Raw genomic sequence first — 18,618 nt, 5'->3', positions numbered from 1 at the left:
GATAATTTTGCACAAAATAATTCTGGGTGTTCAGTCCCAGTCTTTTTGTTTTTCTTTCCTGACCCTGCTGTACAAAGGTTACTACAAACTGTCACAACATCTGATCTGCTGGTCATTGGCTATTCAAACTCATTATTCCATTCCTGCAAACTGGTAGTGTTGCTAACAGCTACAGGTATTAGGAATCCTAGTAAAATCTAGCAAAAATGGTCTATTGGTCAGCACTCAACTAGTTGCTCCCAAAAAAGTAGCTGCTTGTTGTTGGGGAAGATGGAACAGGAAAACCTTGGAAATATGATTGCCTGACAAAAGATTTTGGGAATATGAAAACTACAGGCAACATCGAAATGAAAGCCACTTTTGAAATACCAGGTCTTAGTTACTGAACAACTAGAAAACAATGGTATGGCCACTGAAGTAATCCCCTCTTGATGAAACAATACCCTCTGCTTGCAAACAGGTCCAAGGGTCAGAGCAGACCCTACTAGCTCAGCAGAAGGGGTCCAAAGAGTAGTTTTTAGAAGTTAAGATGTAACACTCTATGGTAATATAAGAACTCTTATAGGCTGTATGTAAATGCTATAGGATTTGTATCTTGTATTAGATTGGTTAGTGACAATTAGAATATTCAGTACAGAAGATGATTTATTGTATTGTAACCAGGACTTCAGACATTCTTTCCTTACTCCTTCTCTATTCCTCTCTTCCACTTCTACTCTTACTTCCACTCTTGCTCTTACACCCTCTCTCTCTCTCTCACCTGCTTACTCTCTTGGGCCTGCTCAGAGCTGAGTCTAGCAGCTCTGAGCAGTGCCCCAATACCCACGCCCTTTACAATAAACCGACTGTGTCCCAAGACCTGCCTATAGAGATCTCCATCCGTCTACGTCCGTCTCCGTCCCGACCGAACCCCGAAATCAGTAACCTACAGCTTGTCTCTTCACATATTCACCTAATGTATACCAAAAGTCCCATTACCTTCCTTCATAATAGATTTTTTTTTTCTTCTAGGCCTGTCCAGAGTATATCCAGATCCTACGCAGCAAGACAAATTCATTCAGATTTCTTTTCATGTGGGAATCACCAAATGATTTGGAAATTCTTGAAGATATTGGCTACATGTTTCAAGGTACGGGGGAGGGTAAAAGAGGGGAAGACAGCCACCGCTTCTTTTTCCACCTATGAAATTGGTCGTCTAGAAGGGTGGTGTTTGCATGGGAAGATATATCATAAGTTAAACTCTCGTACTCCTGTCCATTTTGTGTTAGAATTAAACACCATTCTAACATTAAGCAAAATCATAAGCAAAACCAATTTCAGGTAATTTCAAAATTGCCATTTAAAAAAATGTCTAAATTTTTTACAGTGCAAACCTGTTAAAGAAATAAAATATTCACAACACAAGGTTGTCCCTAATGATATGTGTAAGAATTAGAGCTTCATAAAAAGGTATATTTGTTCCAAAACAAGGAGTTATGAAATGTAAAAACTGGATTAAGAACAATAAAAGGACTTGCAGCACTGGAAAAATGTATTCTCTTCTGTCCAAATTAGGTTAGGTTTTGTATCCATATGGTAATCATTATGTATATTCTCATAATTTTGCTTACTCTTGTATAATGAAAGCTGTTTCACTTCACTGTTTCTTCAGCACACTTACATCTCTTGTTAGACCATTCATGCAGCCAAAAAATCTATTTTACAATGCTCCAGAAAGGTTACCTCTGCCATATGGTTCAGCAATCACTTCAATGATGAATCTAACACAGATCTTCTTTCACTGACACTTTTGGGTGTTCTGTTTGTCCTGTAAAATGTATTTCTACAGCAGACCTACCTGTGTTATGGCATGAGACTTTACAATCATCCTACACTCAATGCTCTCCAACATACCTACATCTCAAACATTTTTAAGCTCAACGTTATGTCCTCATTCCTCAGTGACAGGACAAGAGGAAACAAGTTGCCCCATGAGGCTGCAGGTTGGAGGTTTAGACTGAATATCAGGAAAAACTTCTTTGAAAGTACTGAAAGGACTGCCCAGGGAAGTGTTTGAGTCACCATCCATGGAGGTATTTAAAAGATCTGGACGTGTGATTAGGGACATGGTTTAGTGGTGGACTTGGAAGTGTTAGATTAACTCATTGATGAGTTAATGGGACTCATTGATCTTAAGGCTCTTTTCTAACCTAAATGATTCTATGATTCTGAATGTCTGAATAGCTTCATTATCTTAAGAAATACAGGAAGTGTTCAGTGGATTAAATTTAGGGTTGTACATCACCTGTCAGTTTGATCTGGCTTTTAAACATGTCAAAGAAGTAGGAGTTTGTTGGAGTGAGGTTATAAATAGTATTACTGAAACTCTTACCTGAAAAGGCTAATTGACTAAATTATAATTGCCATTTTGTAATGATGCTGTTATCCTTTATACATGTCAGATGATGGATAGAATCCACCAATTTTTAACAGAAACCGGTTTGGTGCAGGTAACTCTATTTTAACTTGATAATCCCAGCAACTCAAAAAGTACTTCTTATCACACACAAAACCTGACCAGGTCACAGATTTTAGGTCATGTGTTGTAAAAGTAAAAAGAGAGAATTTTTTTTTCATTTTAGAACTTTTTTCCCCAGGATCTACCCTGAAACTGTTAGATTATGAAACACAAAGTTCATCTTCACACACACAAAGGAGCACAGAAAAACAGGGATAGCCAGGAAGCCCTTCCAACTGAAGAAGTGAAACTGGGGCACTCTGATCTGTCTTCTTCCAGGGCTGCCAGAGGAGGACGATCAGCCTCACTGTCTGTGTGGTAAAAGCCATCAGGGTCAGTCAAGTGGATGGGCTCCCTCTATCACTCTATAGACCAAGGAGGGTTACTGCCTAAGTGATACATCTTGGAATTCTGCCAGGCATTGTATAAGGTGCTTTGAATAGGAAGTAAAGACAGCGGAAGGGGGAGATTAAGGTGTTTTGAGGGTGAACAACAGTAAGAACATAGAGAGGTAAGGGTATTTAGGGGACTGGTTGCATATGAACAGGTTGCTGGTCCATCTGCTCATGTGGTCATGCCATGCAATCTGTTGGTCACTGCAGTCTATCCTGTCTGCTTATCAAAATCCATTTCTATTTCCTGGGTGAGACTCTCTCTATACAGTAGTGTTCTGAGACAGTGACTATATGATGATAGCAACTTCTGTAATCATCATATTGTTTCTTGGTACTTTACTGCGGTCACTGGATAAGTGAGTTTTATGTCTTTGTTAAAGCTACTGTGAAAATTTTTTTCTCACATCTTGGGTTGTAGATCCAGGATTATTTGTGACTACATTAATTGACATTTCTACTGCTTTTACACTGAAGAAAATGTTAGTATTACAATGTCAGCTAAAATTGTGTATTATAGAGTTATCCTTTGAAAATATGTATGTGCGGGTAGGAATTAAGCATTGGTTATTAGGCAGGTGTCATACGTGTGTTTTGCACCTCTCTACATTATCTTCCTTTGAGGTCAGCTTTACCCATTTCAGTTTTCATTGTTTCTATTGTGAACATTCACATGCACATACTTAGCCCACATTTGGTTTTTCCCATTCTTAGCTACTTACACCTTAGCGGCACTAAACTGATCCTTCTGCATCAGACTTTCTTCATTTCTGTTTTCAATCACAAGTACAGCTATACTGCCTTTCCAGGACCCCTTTTATGCATGCACACATGCTTCCTGAAAGCACTGCTCTATTCAGCGATGGGTCTGAAAAGCCTCTTCCCTTGCTGATAACGCTTGGAGGATCACGCTTTAAAATAAACTATAAATACCTCCTAGAGCCAGTAGGGTGTTTATCACCTTTCATGTTTATCACTTAGTATTACAGCTGGTAAGGGACCAGCTGTAATAACTTAGCTTTCTTAAAACTTTGCTGAAACTGATGAAATCATTTTGTAAGACTGGTCAGATCTTTGCTTCTATGATGTTGAATTGCCCTGATCCAGGTGCATAATAATAATAACGAGATGCCATATGTCATTTATGTAAAATTTAAATTATAAATAATTGTTATGATGACATCGCTAAATAAAACTTGACAAAATATGTGCCTTTCTGCTCTATAGATGGAAATACTGGCTTATAAAGTCAATCGGAATTCTGTCATTGACTGCAGTGGGGCTAGAACTACACAAAAAGTGTTATAGTTGTCAGAATGAGCCTTAGGAGATCTACAAGTTTTGTTGCTGCTTTTAATGATTTTTGTTTTATAAATGTTTATAAATGCTGATAATTTTATCAGCAGCGCTCCATTGTCTTTGTTAACTTCGATTTGGGAGCAGAAATACATACTTCTCAGAAGTCTTGAATGGAAAGTCTTCTCTAAGTGTAATAAAGAAATGATTCTCTAAATCACTTGCGAAAGCCGTGTGATTCCACCAAAGTGATACAATTTATTGCCAAACTTCTCATTATGATATACAATTAAAACATTTCTACAAAGACATTAGCAGAACAACTTGACTTGTTTAAAAATATGTGCAGTAAGTTGACACCTTTTGGAAAGTACACACAAGTATCTCCAAACAACAGCACTCCAAAGAGTGACAGTTTAAGGCACGTGATTATTTTGCAACCTTTGTTACATAAATCTCTGACTAGACCATGTATTTGTAAAACATAATTTCATATATTTCAATAACTAGGTTCACAGCTCAGAGAGACAGAATTCATCTCAATTCAGGCAACACTTCTGGGGTTTTTTTAACATTACTAGGTCATAGTGCAGCATAATAAACATTGCTAAAAAGAACTTTATTCATGGAGTAAAATATATAGAAGGAACATCAAATACTTCTTCATCTTTTTGCAACAAGGTAGGTCATAGTTACTTATTCAATAAATAGCGACAGTGGAATGCCCAGCTTGCCTTTTTTTGACAGAGCATGTCACAAAAAAATTTAGAGACAGAGTTTTCAGGGAAGTAAGAACTGAACTGGCGTCACCAGAGGTGAACTAGCTATCAACTGATCATTCCAATCTAATAAAAAAGGGCAAAAAAAGCTGATACTTACAGCCATATCCTCAGCAGCTCTGAATTTATATTGCTGTGATAGAAATTAGTGGTGCTTGACTGATTAAAGCATGCTGAAGATGTAACCAAACACTTTCACCCACACATATGCATACCACAGGAAATGTGAATGTACAGTGAAAGAGTATGCAAAAAAAGAAAAAAGACAAATGATGAACTGTTGTAACCTGCTTTTTTGTATATACCCTGGTAGACATTGGGAGCAATTGCCCTGGGAAAAAAGGGAGGTATAATTCACTGTGTTATAGCTATGCGTATGTTCTCAAATGTGGAAACTGGGGACATGAAAGCTTTTTTTCATCACATTTCAAATTGAGAAATTACAACAAACAAAACCTTGCTGTAGAACCAATTCTACTAGAAAACCACTTCCAGGGGCATAAGAGCTTCAGAGATTATGTGAGATATTCCAGGGAAAGGTCTCTTCGCTATCAGAATGGCCCATTTTATCCTTCATTTGTTCAGCTGTAGTGATGCAACATATAGAAAATGCCTAAGGCCTTTGAAACAGAGAGGTAAGCCCTTTGTATATAGTGTCTTTCCACTTCCATAGTTTGAAATGGTGTGATGTTCCTCTCTGTTTTATAATAATACAGCCCACAGCCCTCTCAAAACCATACAGGATCCTGCTGATTTTTCACAGAGACTACTGCATTTGTAAATACGGTGGTGTCTATTGATCCTCTTTTCTTTAGCCTAAAAGCTTACAAGAACAATAAAAACTTACATCCTATGATTTTCAAAATTGCATACTCTTGTCTGTGCAACATTTATGTGGTGAAAATTCCCATCTGCTGATGACAGTTTACAAGTGTTTCCTTGAGGTAGCCTGTACAAAAACAGATTGGTAATGGTCTAACAAGCTTGCAGAAAACAGTCCACAGTATGGTTCTCTTTCTAACTGCAGGACAGCAATCACCTCTGTATGACACCAATAAGAAATGAAAGTTTTATTTCAAAGCCAACACCTGATGAGCGTCTTGCCAACTTTGGTGTTGGTACTTCAGCATTACACTGTGAGACAGAAGGGTAGGTTTTGGCACATTGCACTTTATCTGTCCTAACATTTGGGATCAGTCATGGTCCTGTTATATATCTATGCCAATTACTAAAATACTTGTTCCAATTATAATATCTGGAACAGTATTAATATGCTCTACTTCACCAAAATAGTATGTTCATATGTACTCGGTTCACAAAAATTGAATTTACATTATTGAATTTTAACAAGACTAGTTCTGGGTAATGAAGCTTTCCAGTTAGAGACACTGATTTGAATGATTGCCCAAGATGACTGCCAAACAGGCAGCTTCTTGTGGATTGATAAAAAAGAACCACTTCTCTGAATTTAGTCTCTGGAGGTTATGTTTTGTATCTGTCTAGGTCTGTATATGGTATTTGCCATCACATCTCTGCAATTTGCACCAGCCTAACATATAGTTTTAGCATACAGGCCAAAGATAGAAAAAAGATGTGGGCGTGAGTTTTCACACATTTCTCCACTCTTTTTGGTTGTCTGGGTAAATCTCAATTTTGATATCTGACACAGAATCATCTTAAACCCATTCAAAATCTGGGTAGGTAGAGTGAAACAATCATTAATTCCTATAGATAAAGTTAAATTTAGCAGATAAAGCCTCTGTCCAGGTTCCAGTCTTAAACAATTCAGATACCTCCCTGAAGGTGACACCTCACTTACAAATGGTTTACACTGATATCAAATAGAAAGTAGGAACACATTAAGATCACAGAAGTGGCTAAGCACTCACCTTCTATTAATGTCATAGAACCTTTACAATTTATACCACTGAAGATTTCAAGCCAAAATTTCAGGACTGGAATCATCCAAGGCAAAATGGCCAGAGGACTATACACTGGCATGTAGTATTACACATCTATGAGAGGTCTCTGAGTTTTCACTTTCATTTAGTCTTCATCTGAGTTGGCTTTCACTGATGTCTCCAGCTGTCTTAAAGGTGATGTAGATCTAATTCATATGCAGTAAGTGTCTAGTGCAATCGTAAGTATAATTTGACAGAAAACCACAGACAGAAAAAAAGGACAGTCCTTATACAAATAGGTATATACATGCACAGTAGCCAAACTGCCTCTGTAAAATACTTTGGACCATCAACATCCTGAGTCTTTGTGGCACTTAAACCATGTAGCAAAATGCAGAATACCATCTAAGAGACCACTATCCTGATCAGCTATTGAAAGCGATACATAAATTAACAGGATAATCTAACAGTATTTGGAAGGTGTCTTCCAAAGCAGCAGTAAAAATGACAAATATTTACACTTCTGTCTGAGTGAGGCTATTTAAAATAGAGCAGCTTGATTAAGAATATGAAATGAGTTGCTTGTGACCACACAAATTAAAATTCTGAGCTAATTCTGGATGTTCTTTCATTCCAGTGCTACTGAGTTGAGGGAATGAAGGTGAAAGAAGGAAATGGCCCTCCTGGAGTACTTGATGAAATTTCAAGATGCCAGGACTTTCCTCTCCCTGGAAAGTTATTCACAAGAGTCAATATTCCACAATTACTCAGTAACACAAATATTCAAGAGCAGGAAAGTATTTTTCTTTAGCTTGCACTTATAAAAGGCACTGACTCAATCAGAGTAGACTTAGCAGGGAAGAGGCTAACCATTGGCTTCTCCTACTTTTATTTCATTTAGCATAAATACTTAATTCCATTACTGAAGCAGCAAATGCAGCCTGTTTCTTTTAATGTATTTACGGCATAATGGCATAATAAACCATTTCCATGTAAAAAAACCACCAAGGATTTACCATTTGAAAAGATTCTTGGTTTAGCCCTCCAAAAATAATAGATTATTTGTAACAGTCTACGTGAAAAAATAACAAGGAGTCATAATTCCCCCTCACTATGCACCCTTTCATTATGAATAAGAACTTTAAAATGTAAGTGCAGCAGAAAAGCTCCAGTGTTTTCTGACATCACAGGACCCCACTCCCTTTCCATCTGAAGCCATCCTAGAGCAGATCCGATGAACCAGTGGGTTGCTCTCTATTTTTACAAAAGCCCTTTGTTCACCTTCTTCTTTCAAGTAAGTCCTGGCTCACAACTGTGTTTCCTCCTGTTCTAAGGAATGTGGAGGGACATGGCAAGATGCTGGAAGAGATGCCAGCTTCTGAAGCTTAGGATGATGCAGAGGTTTTGGCCTGTGGAAAGAACGTCGGCTTTGTACACGTCTGGCTGCAGCAGACCTGTAATTCCCTTCTACATCAAGCAACATTTTCTTTTCTTGGGGCTCCGTCATGTAAGAGTCTTCCAGCCCTTCGAACATAAGCAGAGTATTCTCTTCTTGTGAATTCTCTGACTTGAAGCTAACTTCAGAACAATAACCTGAGTTTACTGTCTCTTTGTTATTCGTATCTGTACCCGATTCCCAGAAGAGATCAGGTACATTTGGGTCACATGAAGCTATGTACTCAGAGACAGCAGAAAGAGATATATTCCCTCTGTTTTCCAATGAAGAATAGTTTTGTGTCCAAGGCATTTGAAGACAAGAGGGGAAGAAGTGGAGGGGATTCACTGAAACACTTCCATTTTGGTTTAGTTGATCATCTGAAGAGGAGTATTCTGTCATTTCAACATCATGGTCCATATCACCTAGAGAGCACAATTAAATACAAACATTTGTTTTCTTTTTGTACACACTTTATCTATTAGTATGCTGGCTATTGGGCTTTGCTTTTGGCTATTTTTATGAAAGCCTTATGAAAGTGAGTGATTTAAGGGTTTTTTCTTTCCTGAAGAGCTCTACTCTGTATCCTGTTCTATCTTGGACAACCTGAAGTGAGTTAATTAAACTTCTTATTCTTGCTGAGTGTCAGGCCAAACTTAGCTCTGTGTTTGGGATGAAAAACTGCCTGTTTCAGATAGTTAGGATATGGAGCCATCGTCTGGTCACTAAGGTGTATCTTTATCTTGAAACAGTCCTGATGCTCAGCAAGGAAATATTTCAGAAATTTTTGAGACAAATTGTACTCTTTCAATCAAGTAGCAGAGGGTTTGACTCCAGGGAGTCAATCTCTTACTGATCAGAACATATGATTGGTTTTCTGTATACATTAGGTGTGTAGAGAAACTTAACATTTCCACTCTTGGCTTCCAGCTTCCATTGTTTTTTAAAACCTTTTAATTGAATTTTTGGTATCATTCTCCTATTGGGAGAATTTTATTAAGGAGATCATTCAGAGGACTGTTTCAGAGAGTAATCCTATACTTATTAGCTTGGGAAATCTACCTTTGCAAAACACTTATTAGGAAACACAGCAGTCAAAAATCCAGTGATTTTGACATATCAAAGATACCCACAGATGAACTTACACATACCACTTCCTAATAATAAATTGAATTATAAATAAAGCAATTAAATGGAGGAAAAGAACACAGGTTAGCAAGAAAATGTTCTGCAGGTCATATGTCAATATTCTCTGACAATGTTCTCAGTGGGGGAAAAAAAGTGAAGAGAATTTCAGTGTGGATAAGTGTCAAGGTGAAATTTTCCTTTTGGAATGCTGCTCATTGTTCACACTTTTAATCAGGATATTGGACATTAATTCATAGTCCTTTAATTAATCCAGTGTTTATGTTAAAACACCATTTAAAAAATAAACAAAGACACACCATTAAGGAACTGAGTACTGAAACCAAACACAGACCTACAGGCCACTCCAGTAGTGATGTGTGTCCTCTAATTACCCTTGAACTAGCACATCTTCTGAAGGGACAGAAGCCGGAACAGAAGAAAAATGGAACTTCCTTTTCTATTTCTTTTCAAGAGGTTGTGAAATTCTTCTTAGGTCAAAATTAGCAGTATTCACTCTTAGCCTGAGGTGTTTGTCTAAACATAGTTTCATCAACCAGCTACAGAATACTTTCAACTTACTTTTTTTGTTGATGCACAAAGGATACTAAGATATACATTTGTGACCATGGATTCCGCAAAAGTGTATTCACGATGACACTGACTTTCGTGTTTCATTGCACAATCCCTGCAGTGCCCTGTGTTCTATTCAATCATAATATCTGAACTGTGGACCTGACCCACCTCGTTTGAAGCACTGACTGACTTGATTATGGAAGGCTGATTTTATGGTGTGGAAAATTTACACACAGCAAAAGTTAAAGGGCAACTGCAATATTCATTTAAACCCAGAGTCAATTTAATTTTAAGCCTCTAATACACTAGAAGCAACAAGATATTTACTGCATCAGAAAGCTATGCCTTTTTCTAGTTTCAAGATAAAGTATGGATTAAAATAAATTCACAGTTTAAGGATAAAGCTCTAATTTCCTCCACAATACTGTTGTGCAATTATCCCCACAAAGACACTCTGATGCATTTTAGTAAACATGATTAATTTTAAACTCCTTTATTATGTAATTTACTGGTACATCAGTAGTGTCACTGAGTAGTTGTAGCAGTGGGGCATTTTTGCTTCCTGGACACTGGATAAATAATCTGGACAAATGTTCAAAACTAACTCAAGGCTTCTTAGCAATAGAGTCAAAAAATTTTATTCCTTTTAGGGAATTCAGGTACCAATTTTATCATCTAGGACTGACTAACCAGGAAACCTGAAGCCTCTTGAAAACATATGCCCAATATTCTGGTAGTTGGAATACTATTTTCTTGGCATTTAAATTATTCAAGTGAAAACAAAAAGAAGGACTCTTATCTGCTGTAAAAGTAGCAAGGCATTGGACCCCAAATAGTTGAACAGCTCTTCTGCAGAAGGAAAATAGAAAGATGTTTTGTTAATCAAATTGGAGGGAAATAAAAGATGTTTAGTTGTACAAAGAAATCAGGAAGGGAAGAGAAGTTCTGAAAGAAGAAAAAACAGAAAAATAAGTTTACTTCTCAGGATTGATAAGAAGTCTGGTTAAAAAATAAAGGTGATAATATCTTTTAAAATATTACATATGTGTTGATTCTGGGAGAAAAGATCTGGGTCGGTCCTCTGGGCCATCTGCTAGCAGGAAGGAATCTGTTGATTTATTGCTGAGCCGGATTGGAGTGAGCCGTCTGAAGTTGTTTGGAGAATATGGGAGCTGCACTCGGGCCCTTTGAGATGGTACTACAGTATCTTCACTAGATAACCATGGTGAGAACTTCATGTAGATGCTTTGGTCATCATCAGCTGAAAATACTGGGTTATCAATTCCTAAAAAAAAAAAATTATGAGTGACAAATAAAAGTAATCAAAATAATTTCTTGATAATACAGCAAGAAAAGGAGAAGGGCTGTTGGTGGAAAAAATGGGCAGATACACGCCGGTATGGATGTGACTAAGTCAATACACAGACCATTACACACACGTATACCTTGGTTATTGCTAGATATATATTGGATTTCAATTAAAGAGAAAAATCGGAGGTCACATGGAACATGCAATTATGTTAGGGATATCTGGAGACAAAAAATAAAATGAATAAAAGAAGTAATCAGTCCACAAATGTTAAGCAAAAAAAAAAGCACAACATGAAATCACTGCAGAAAATTCAAATCAAATCCATAAAAAAGAAACAAGAGATGGGAAAAAAATGAAAAAAAACCTTCACCATTCCATAAACAGATGAGTTTGAGGTAGCTATGGCAGGCCACAAGATAGTCAAAAGTAAGATACAGGAGCCTGTTCATACAGTTATCAAGTTTGATGAGCTTTTACATAAATATTTTGCATCTTGCCATCCACTTATTTCTGGGTGTCTTTATACATACTCAGACATAGAATTTGTCATGAAACAGTGTCACGTGTAAAATGCATTTCAGGGTGTCTGCCTCAAGAGTACAGACGTATTTCTTCGCTGTAGGCCTCAAGTTACACATGAAGCATACAGTGGCATGCTGAAAAATTTAAACACAGAAGTGCTGAAGAGAAATACTAAATTTTATAACTCCATAAATGGTATGATGTGCTTTCTGTTATATATAGTTATAAGCTTCCAATCTAAAATTTTGGAGCCTTTCAGGGCTGGAAATCAAGGGCATTGAGTGCTCCAGAAATGCTGTAAATCTGCCCTTTTCAGTGACTTTTATAAGCCTGTAAGGATCTGAAGGGGGTGTCAATATAAAAGGAGAGATCTTGCCTGAAAAAAGAAGAACAAAATTTATCACAATGAAGTTCCAGTGCAAGTGAAAAACAATTCCGAAGGACTAGTGTTGACTGGTCTTCTGAGATAAGACAGTTCTAAAATAACATTTTCTGTTGCTAAAAATGCTTAGTGGCTTTAAAACTGGTTTAGGTAGTCATGTTCACAACTTCTATCAGTTTCAAATGTGATGCTCTCCATACCTCCAGATATCCAAAAATCTTTATGTTAACATTAATATTAAGCAAATGTATTTTCAGATAGAACACATAAAATCACTCAATCAAACAAACAAAAACCCCAGGCTAACTCATCAGCATTTCTAGTAGATTTTGCAATATTTGAGGGAAAAAAAAAAACCTTTGTAGGTAATAAATATTTTTACCAGCAGGAGTATCTGTGAAATTTTGTTTCGTCACATTAGCCAGGAAATCAACTCCTTTGCCTAGATGCAAAGTCTCATAATCATTATTTTCTTCTGATTCAGAAAACTCCAAATCTGGAGGGGAAAAAAGAAAATTAAAAAAAAGGAAGTGCAATTTGATTAGAGATTTGTATCAGTTCTAATAGAAAATGCTGTTACATGCTGGTTTGATCCTGGCATGGTTATCAAAAATATATCTTTAACAAGGATTTTCATCACTTGACACAGGTCAGCATTAGTCATGACTAATTTCAAACTTAATGAGGTCATTTCTGCTTTTACTGCAGTAGAATAAGTTTTGCAATAGCTGCTAAACCACTTTTAATTGGAAGACTGTCTTCCAATTAAACTTTTTTGATTTTAAGTAGATGATAACATCTCTATGCAGAGTTCTTTAATAAGACAATATTGAATGACCTACTAATAAGTATTTGGAAAGCTCTTCCCATGCAAAGTAGTTCTAGAATCTTACACTTGGGGAGCCAGCCTGTACTGTCCCTCTCAGTCAAACAAAAATAACGGTAAATGATTCAAGGAAGATACATAAGGAAAAATATGTTTGCTTGGAGCTACTGCGAAAAGATAAATCCCTCTCTATTTTATTTGAGGTGTCTTTGAGGTCAAGGAGTTGCAGGCATAAACATAAATCAAAGTTAGTTCAGTGGCATTTAACCACATTTCAGTTTTGAAGCGACATGTATTATTTTATAATTGTATAACAAACATCTTAGCACCCATCACATCTTGCACGCCTGACATCAATGCCAAAAAATGGCTAAGACAAGAAAGAATTAGGAGCTTTATATGCAAAACCAACTTTTGCTAGGGGTAGTCCCTAGGCTGATCAACTTCCAATTATACTTCCAAGCCTAACCCATGTGATAGATCCGTTCATGAAGGGTGAAGCGGTGCTAGAACTGACCTGACTATGGCTTCCTTCCAAAGCTACGCCCTCCTTGAGTTATATCATGCTTGCTTAGCCTCACCTCTGATTCAGACCCTTCGAAAACAGTGGACTTTAACTCAGATAAGAATGTCATCTCACCTACTGAATTTTATATGGCTGGTGTTCTAGGCAGCTATATCCTGCCATTATGAAAAAAAGTTAGCAGCTCCGTGTATCTTATCCAAACAGAAACTGAAAGTTCATTTATATTGTAGCCACTGCATTGTTTTGTTCACAGAATTTAAATTTATTTTAAAAATGTGAGCAAAAAAGCCAATTAAAATTTTGTTTTTCATCCAGATTCCTAAAAAAACAACTTCTAAACACTGCACTTAAGCATGAAGCAGATCACCACTCTGAGTTCTGAACTATGACTAGAAGTAAAGTACCTTTTTACTATCAGATTTGCTGTTGCATATCACAAAATCTTTTAGTGATACTTTACTGGCAATGTAGCTGGTAAAATTCGGTTAATGAAAACGGTCTAAGAGTCTTTTTACCTTTTTCCTTCAAAGTAAAATCTTGTACTGGATTTTCTGAAGGAATGTTTCCATTTGGTATGACACTGCTGTTTCTCTGAAAAGAAAGCAAAAAGTGACCAAAAATGCTAATGTCATCAGATAGCAATGGCAGTGACACCCTTTGAAATGATGAGTCCAGCAGAATAACCCTGAAATCCATTGTAATCTTTGCTTGAGACTCAATATGGATGCCACTAGTTTCCCACCTACACTTGTAGTGTGTACAGGGTGAAAAAAAGAAATTTTGGCTCTTTTTATGCTGTGTGTTCCCTCTTAGTTTCATACAAATTTGGTTGAATGCTCCGTGCTGTAGAGCTACCCTGCTACCTCTATCCTACAAAATCTCCCCAGAGCATTGTAGCATGGTTCAGGGTCTGCTGTTTTTCGAGTGATCAGAAGTCTCTCACCCAGAAGAAGAGTCCCAAAGCATAGAGAAGTGCAGAATGTGAGAAGAAGCCCCTTGAGTTACCTCCTAGTTTAATCTCTTCTTGCTTAGGTCCTCTAAGTTCATGAAGTTTTATAGGATAGAGATAAATGCAGGACCATAGGACCCTTCAGAGTCCTCCCTGCCCTTCCCACCCATAAGTTTGCATAATAGGTGGCTACATCTGGCTCCTTGTGAAAGTATTTTACCCTTTTTTGGCCCCGGTCTCGTTTGTGGATTTTATTGAGCTTCTTGGAATGGTTTATTCCTAGTTTGGTACTCTTGAAAGATTCTAAGCGTTTCCTCATTGTCCTATGGAAAATCTCCTTGTCTTGTTTGTCATCTTCACTGTGCATGATCTCATGTCGACTGTACAGGTGTTTGTGCTGTGGCCAGGAAGGGAAGACAATATTCATTTATTTAGAAATACAAATGAAAGCCCTGAATCAATGCATTCAATCAGTGTCATGAAAATGTAAACAACTCCATAAGAAAGAATGAACTAAAGACTACTCTGAAGGCATTAATGAAACTCCTATTTTTTTTCTTCTTCATTAAACAAGTCCAGGAATTTTAAGTGAGTAAGAGTGGACTGTTATTCAAAGTAAGCCTCTCCCTATATGTGTCTCAATCACTTCAGTTCATTTAATCCTGATCAGAACCTTTGCTGGACACAGTTCTGCATTCCACTGGCCCCAGTGATTTCAAAGGTACTAGTTCTTCTAAAAAGGCATGTTTTTAAATGAGAAATCACACAAAGAGCCTGTCTTCCTCAAGTGTGTGGATTTTGCAGTGGGTTCTCTCCTTCTGAGTTTCACTTGCAAGCTTTGGTTCCTATTTCCTCCTAGTTTTAGATTGGAAAACAGTCTAATGCTAGCCTTTTGCACTCACCTCCTGCCTGGGCTTATACAGGTACTGTTGTAGGGTGTGATGAGCGAGGGTATCTTCTGTGTCCCGGATACTTTTCCTCCTCTGCTCTAAAGCTTGCATGTCAAGGCAAACCGGTCCAGCTTTTTCTCTCCTGAAGAAAAACACAAGCAGTGGTTTTTAAAATCAGTGATTGCTGAAGAGGAAGGAAAAAAAACCAGGAAGACAAGGAATGAAATGGAGAAGAGAAGATGAAGTTTAAAAAGAAAAAAAAGGAAGACTAAGAACTGGCTAAATGACAATGAGTGAGCAAATGCCTTATGGGAAATGTGAAAAGATTATTGGTTTTTGTCTTTCCAGGGGATGTAGTATTAATTAATTTCACAGTTTACATGACACATGGTCTGTTCAGTGACAGATTCATCAAAAAGTTAAAGAAGGGGCAATTATTTTCCTTGCCTCTCTCCTTACTTTTTCTGGAGCAGACACAGAAATAGCATCTAGCCCTATATATAATAGTGGGTGAACCAAAGGCAGATGAAACAACTCTAATGTGGATGTCTGCTTCATCTTACCAGCCTTTACTGAAAAAAATTGTGTGTAAAATACAACTATATAAATCCATATATACCCATTTTCTGTGGGAGAAACTATTAATTAAAGTTCAAAAAATAGTGACTGAAGCCCCTGTAATTTGCATTTTTCAGTTTTTTAGCAGTGTTTCGATTTCCTCTCATATACCACCCCGTCAGTCCACATTACTTACAGTAAATAGGAGACAGAGCTTTCCACAGTGCTCGGGAGTGGAGTGCTGAAATCCACATTTACCATGTTGTCTGTACTTGGAGAACGAATAAATGCCAGTGAACCTCTACGTTCTCCCTGGTCATGGAAAGAAACAAGACATATTACAGCTGTAAACACCTAGGGCAAAATGTGTATCAGAATACAGGTAATTTGTGAGACTGTATTTATGCAAATGGAACAAGAAGCATTGGAGGAGTTGTAACAGATAAAAACCATTTTTTGGTTTTATGGTTTCTTTACGTTGAGTGTCATTATCCCAACAAACAAAGCAACAAGAAAACCTATTGCAGTCTTATAAATTGATTTTGAAAAGGTGAATGATTTATTGTGCCTCAATAGATTTGCAATTTTACTTTGTACATTGTTGCAAGCCAAGTCCATAGGGATATACATACAGATGTTCATGTATCAACACATCACTACACTATCAGAAGCATTTTCAGACACAACACTAAGTTTTCTGTTCTCTACCAGACTGGAAGCAGCAAATATTAAGTGGTGATAGAAGTCTACAAGACTATTAGAAAGAGGTTGTAGCATGGCAAGATGAGATATTGAAGAGGTGAGATTTTCTTTCCATTCTAAAACTAGTGTCACAGAAGTGAACTGCTGGAAAAACTCAGTTTTACGTCTTCATAGTTTTCCCTACACCTTAAGTAATCTCCTGTTTAGCTAAAAAGTGTCTGTTGAGTGACATTGTGGTTACACAGGCTGAAACCATCTATGGTTTTGAATCACAGCAGAGAGAAATCACATAGCAGGTGTCTACATTTAAAACAGTAATAATCAAGAAAATAATCTCCCTTGCAGAACAGAGATTTTATCTACATTTCTCCAACTTTAACTGTACTGTGTTCCCTTTACATTTTCATATTCGTGGAACAAACCAAATAAATGCTTTCTTTTGCTGTGGTAGCCCACATATGTATCCCAGTATGTGGGCTACCAATGGGCTTAAGAAATATACTCTGGCCTCTGCAGGCAGAAAATTTGAGATTAATAAAATTGAATTCTGGAAGAACATCATCCCAATCCATTTTCTTAAGTGAACCTGACTTTCTTTTCAGATCAAGTTGAATGTTTTATACATACATCATACCATATCATCAGTGAAGGAATTTTAGCCAGAACAAGTTATGAACCATGAGTATTTTAAGTCACTTCTGTTCAGTTGCTCTGGATTATTTTCATTTTTCTTGGCTGAGGTTCTCCCTTCTGAACTGTAAAGATTTCACTTAGATTGAGACTGAACTCTCTCAACTCCTATTTATTGTACAGATTCAGCATAACAGCAGAGCTGAACAAAGAAAAAGATATAAAATCATTTTTAAACTCCTCAGTTTCTTGCAAGTAAGAAGAGAGTGAGTAGCTGGGAGAGGCAGGTCTTTACTTGTCCTGGAAGAAATATCTTCAATTTCAATGTCAGCTTGTAATTCATAGCTATTTAGTTCAAAGATATATTTGAGAAGTGAAGAAAAAGTTGTTAAAGCAGTGTGTCACTGAACCAAATATTAAAGTGAGAATGGTGAAATGACTTTAGGATTCACAACTCATAATTAATTTCTGCTGGAAGAAAATATGTTACAAAACTTCTGTAGAACTTGGAGATTTTCAATTTCTTTGTCTATTATTATCAGATCAGTACACATCTGCACAATAGAATTTATCTGCAAGAAACAATATACACAAATAGCATTTGGACTAAGGTAACAAAAGGCAGTTTCCTTGTGTTTCATCTCCTAAAAAATTAATAATCTAACATAATCTGTCTTTACTATATGGGATCAAAGATACTGTTGGATAAAAATTCTGATCCTAAATCTGCATGTGTTAGTGATCTATAAAGCCCTTTGCATCTGTTAAAGAGAAGAAACACTGTAACAAATCTACTGAACAGATTCAGCAATGAATCTGAACATGAGTTTCATGGTCATCCGCATCAAAGTCATTATCCAACTTTCTTCCTCTGAGGTGTGACCCAGAAAGTATCACAAGAAAGAAAATTAGTTCTTGAGCTCAGATGGTCTGAAAACCAAATGGATAATTTAAAAAAATCTCAAAAGGAAGAATTTGTTTGTCTTGTGAACTATTCTCCATCTTTCATACTAACATAATTTCTGAATTTCATCTTGTTTCTGAATTCAATCTCCAAAATTTTATGTTTTCTTGGAAGAAGACTGCCTGGCTGTAGCTCATTTTCAAAAAAAGAAAAAAAATCTTACCAGTAGTAGTAGTAGTAGTAGTAGTAGTAGTATAAATAATAGTAATAGTTTTTTATTTAAATTAAAGAAATTAACTGATATATCACCTGTGAAGATTAGTTCAACTCAAGATTATGGGCATGGATAGATTATAATTTCAAAGATCACTTCTAAAATTATTCCATTTAAATCTATTCTTTACACTGTATCAATA

The 18,618-nt window shown here is 36.8% G+C and overlaps 1 protein-coding gene across 2 annotated transcripts in view; it reads right to left on the bottom strand.

The window, feature by feature from the left end:
- Window positions 1–8,641: 8,641 nt before the first annotated feature.
- SLC9A3 (solute carrier family 9 member A3) overlaps window positions 8,642–18,618 on the bottom strand; it is a 53,111-nt gene continuing 43,134 nt past the window's right edge. The window contains exons 11-17 of one of the 2 annotated variants that reach the window (XM_042044121.1): window positions 16,163–16,278; window positions 15,421–15,550; window positions 14,739–14,915; window positions 14,085–14,160; window positions 12,600–12,713; window positions 11,043–11,286; window positions 8,642–8,725 (exon numbers count right to left, since the gene is read on the bottom strand). In XM_042044121.1, the coding sequence (XP_041900055.1) occupies window positions 8,722–8,725; window positions 11,043–11,286; window positions 12,600–12,713; window positions 14,085–14,160; window positions 14,739–14,915; window positions 15,421–15,550; window positions 16,163–16,278 (861 nt within the window). In that variant the 3' untranslated portion in view covers window positions 8,642–8,721. Of the gene's footprint in view, window positions 8,726–11,038; window positions 11,287–12,599; window positions 12,714–14,084; window positions 14,161–14,738; window positions 14,916–15,420; window positions 15,551–16,162; window positions 16,279–18,618 lie in introns of those variants that run through there. The other variant, XM_042044124.1, reaches the window with a different exon arrangement.

Source organism: Corvus kubaryi, unplaced genomic scaffold (assembly GCF_017639235.1).
Source record: "Corvus kubaryi isolate FWS band 111438036 unplaced genomic scaffold, C.kubaryi_AGA036_p1.0 37398, whole genome shotgun sequence".
In the NCBI taxonomy this organism is placed as follows: domain Eukaryota; kingdom Metazoa; phylum Chordata; class Aves; order Passeriformes; family Corvidae; genus Corvus; species Corvus kubaryi.
Note: the sequence above shows the minus strand (reverse complement) of the source record. Positions and strands in the feature narration are given on the sequence as shown.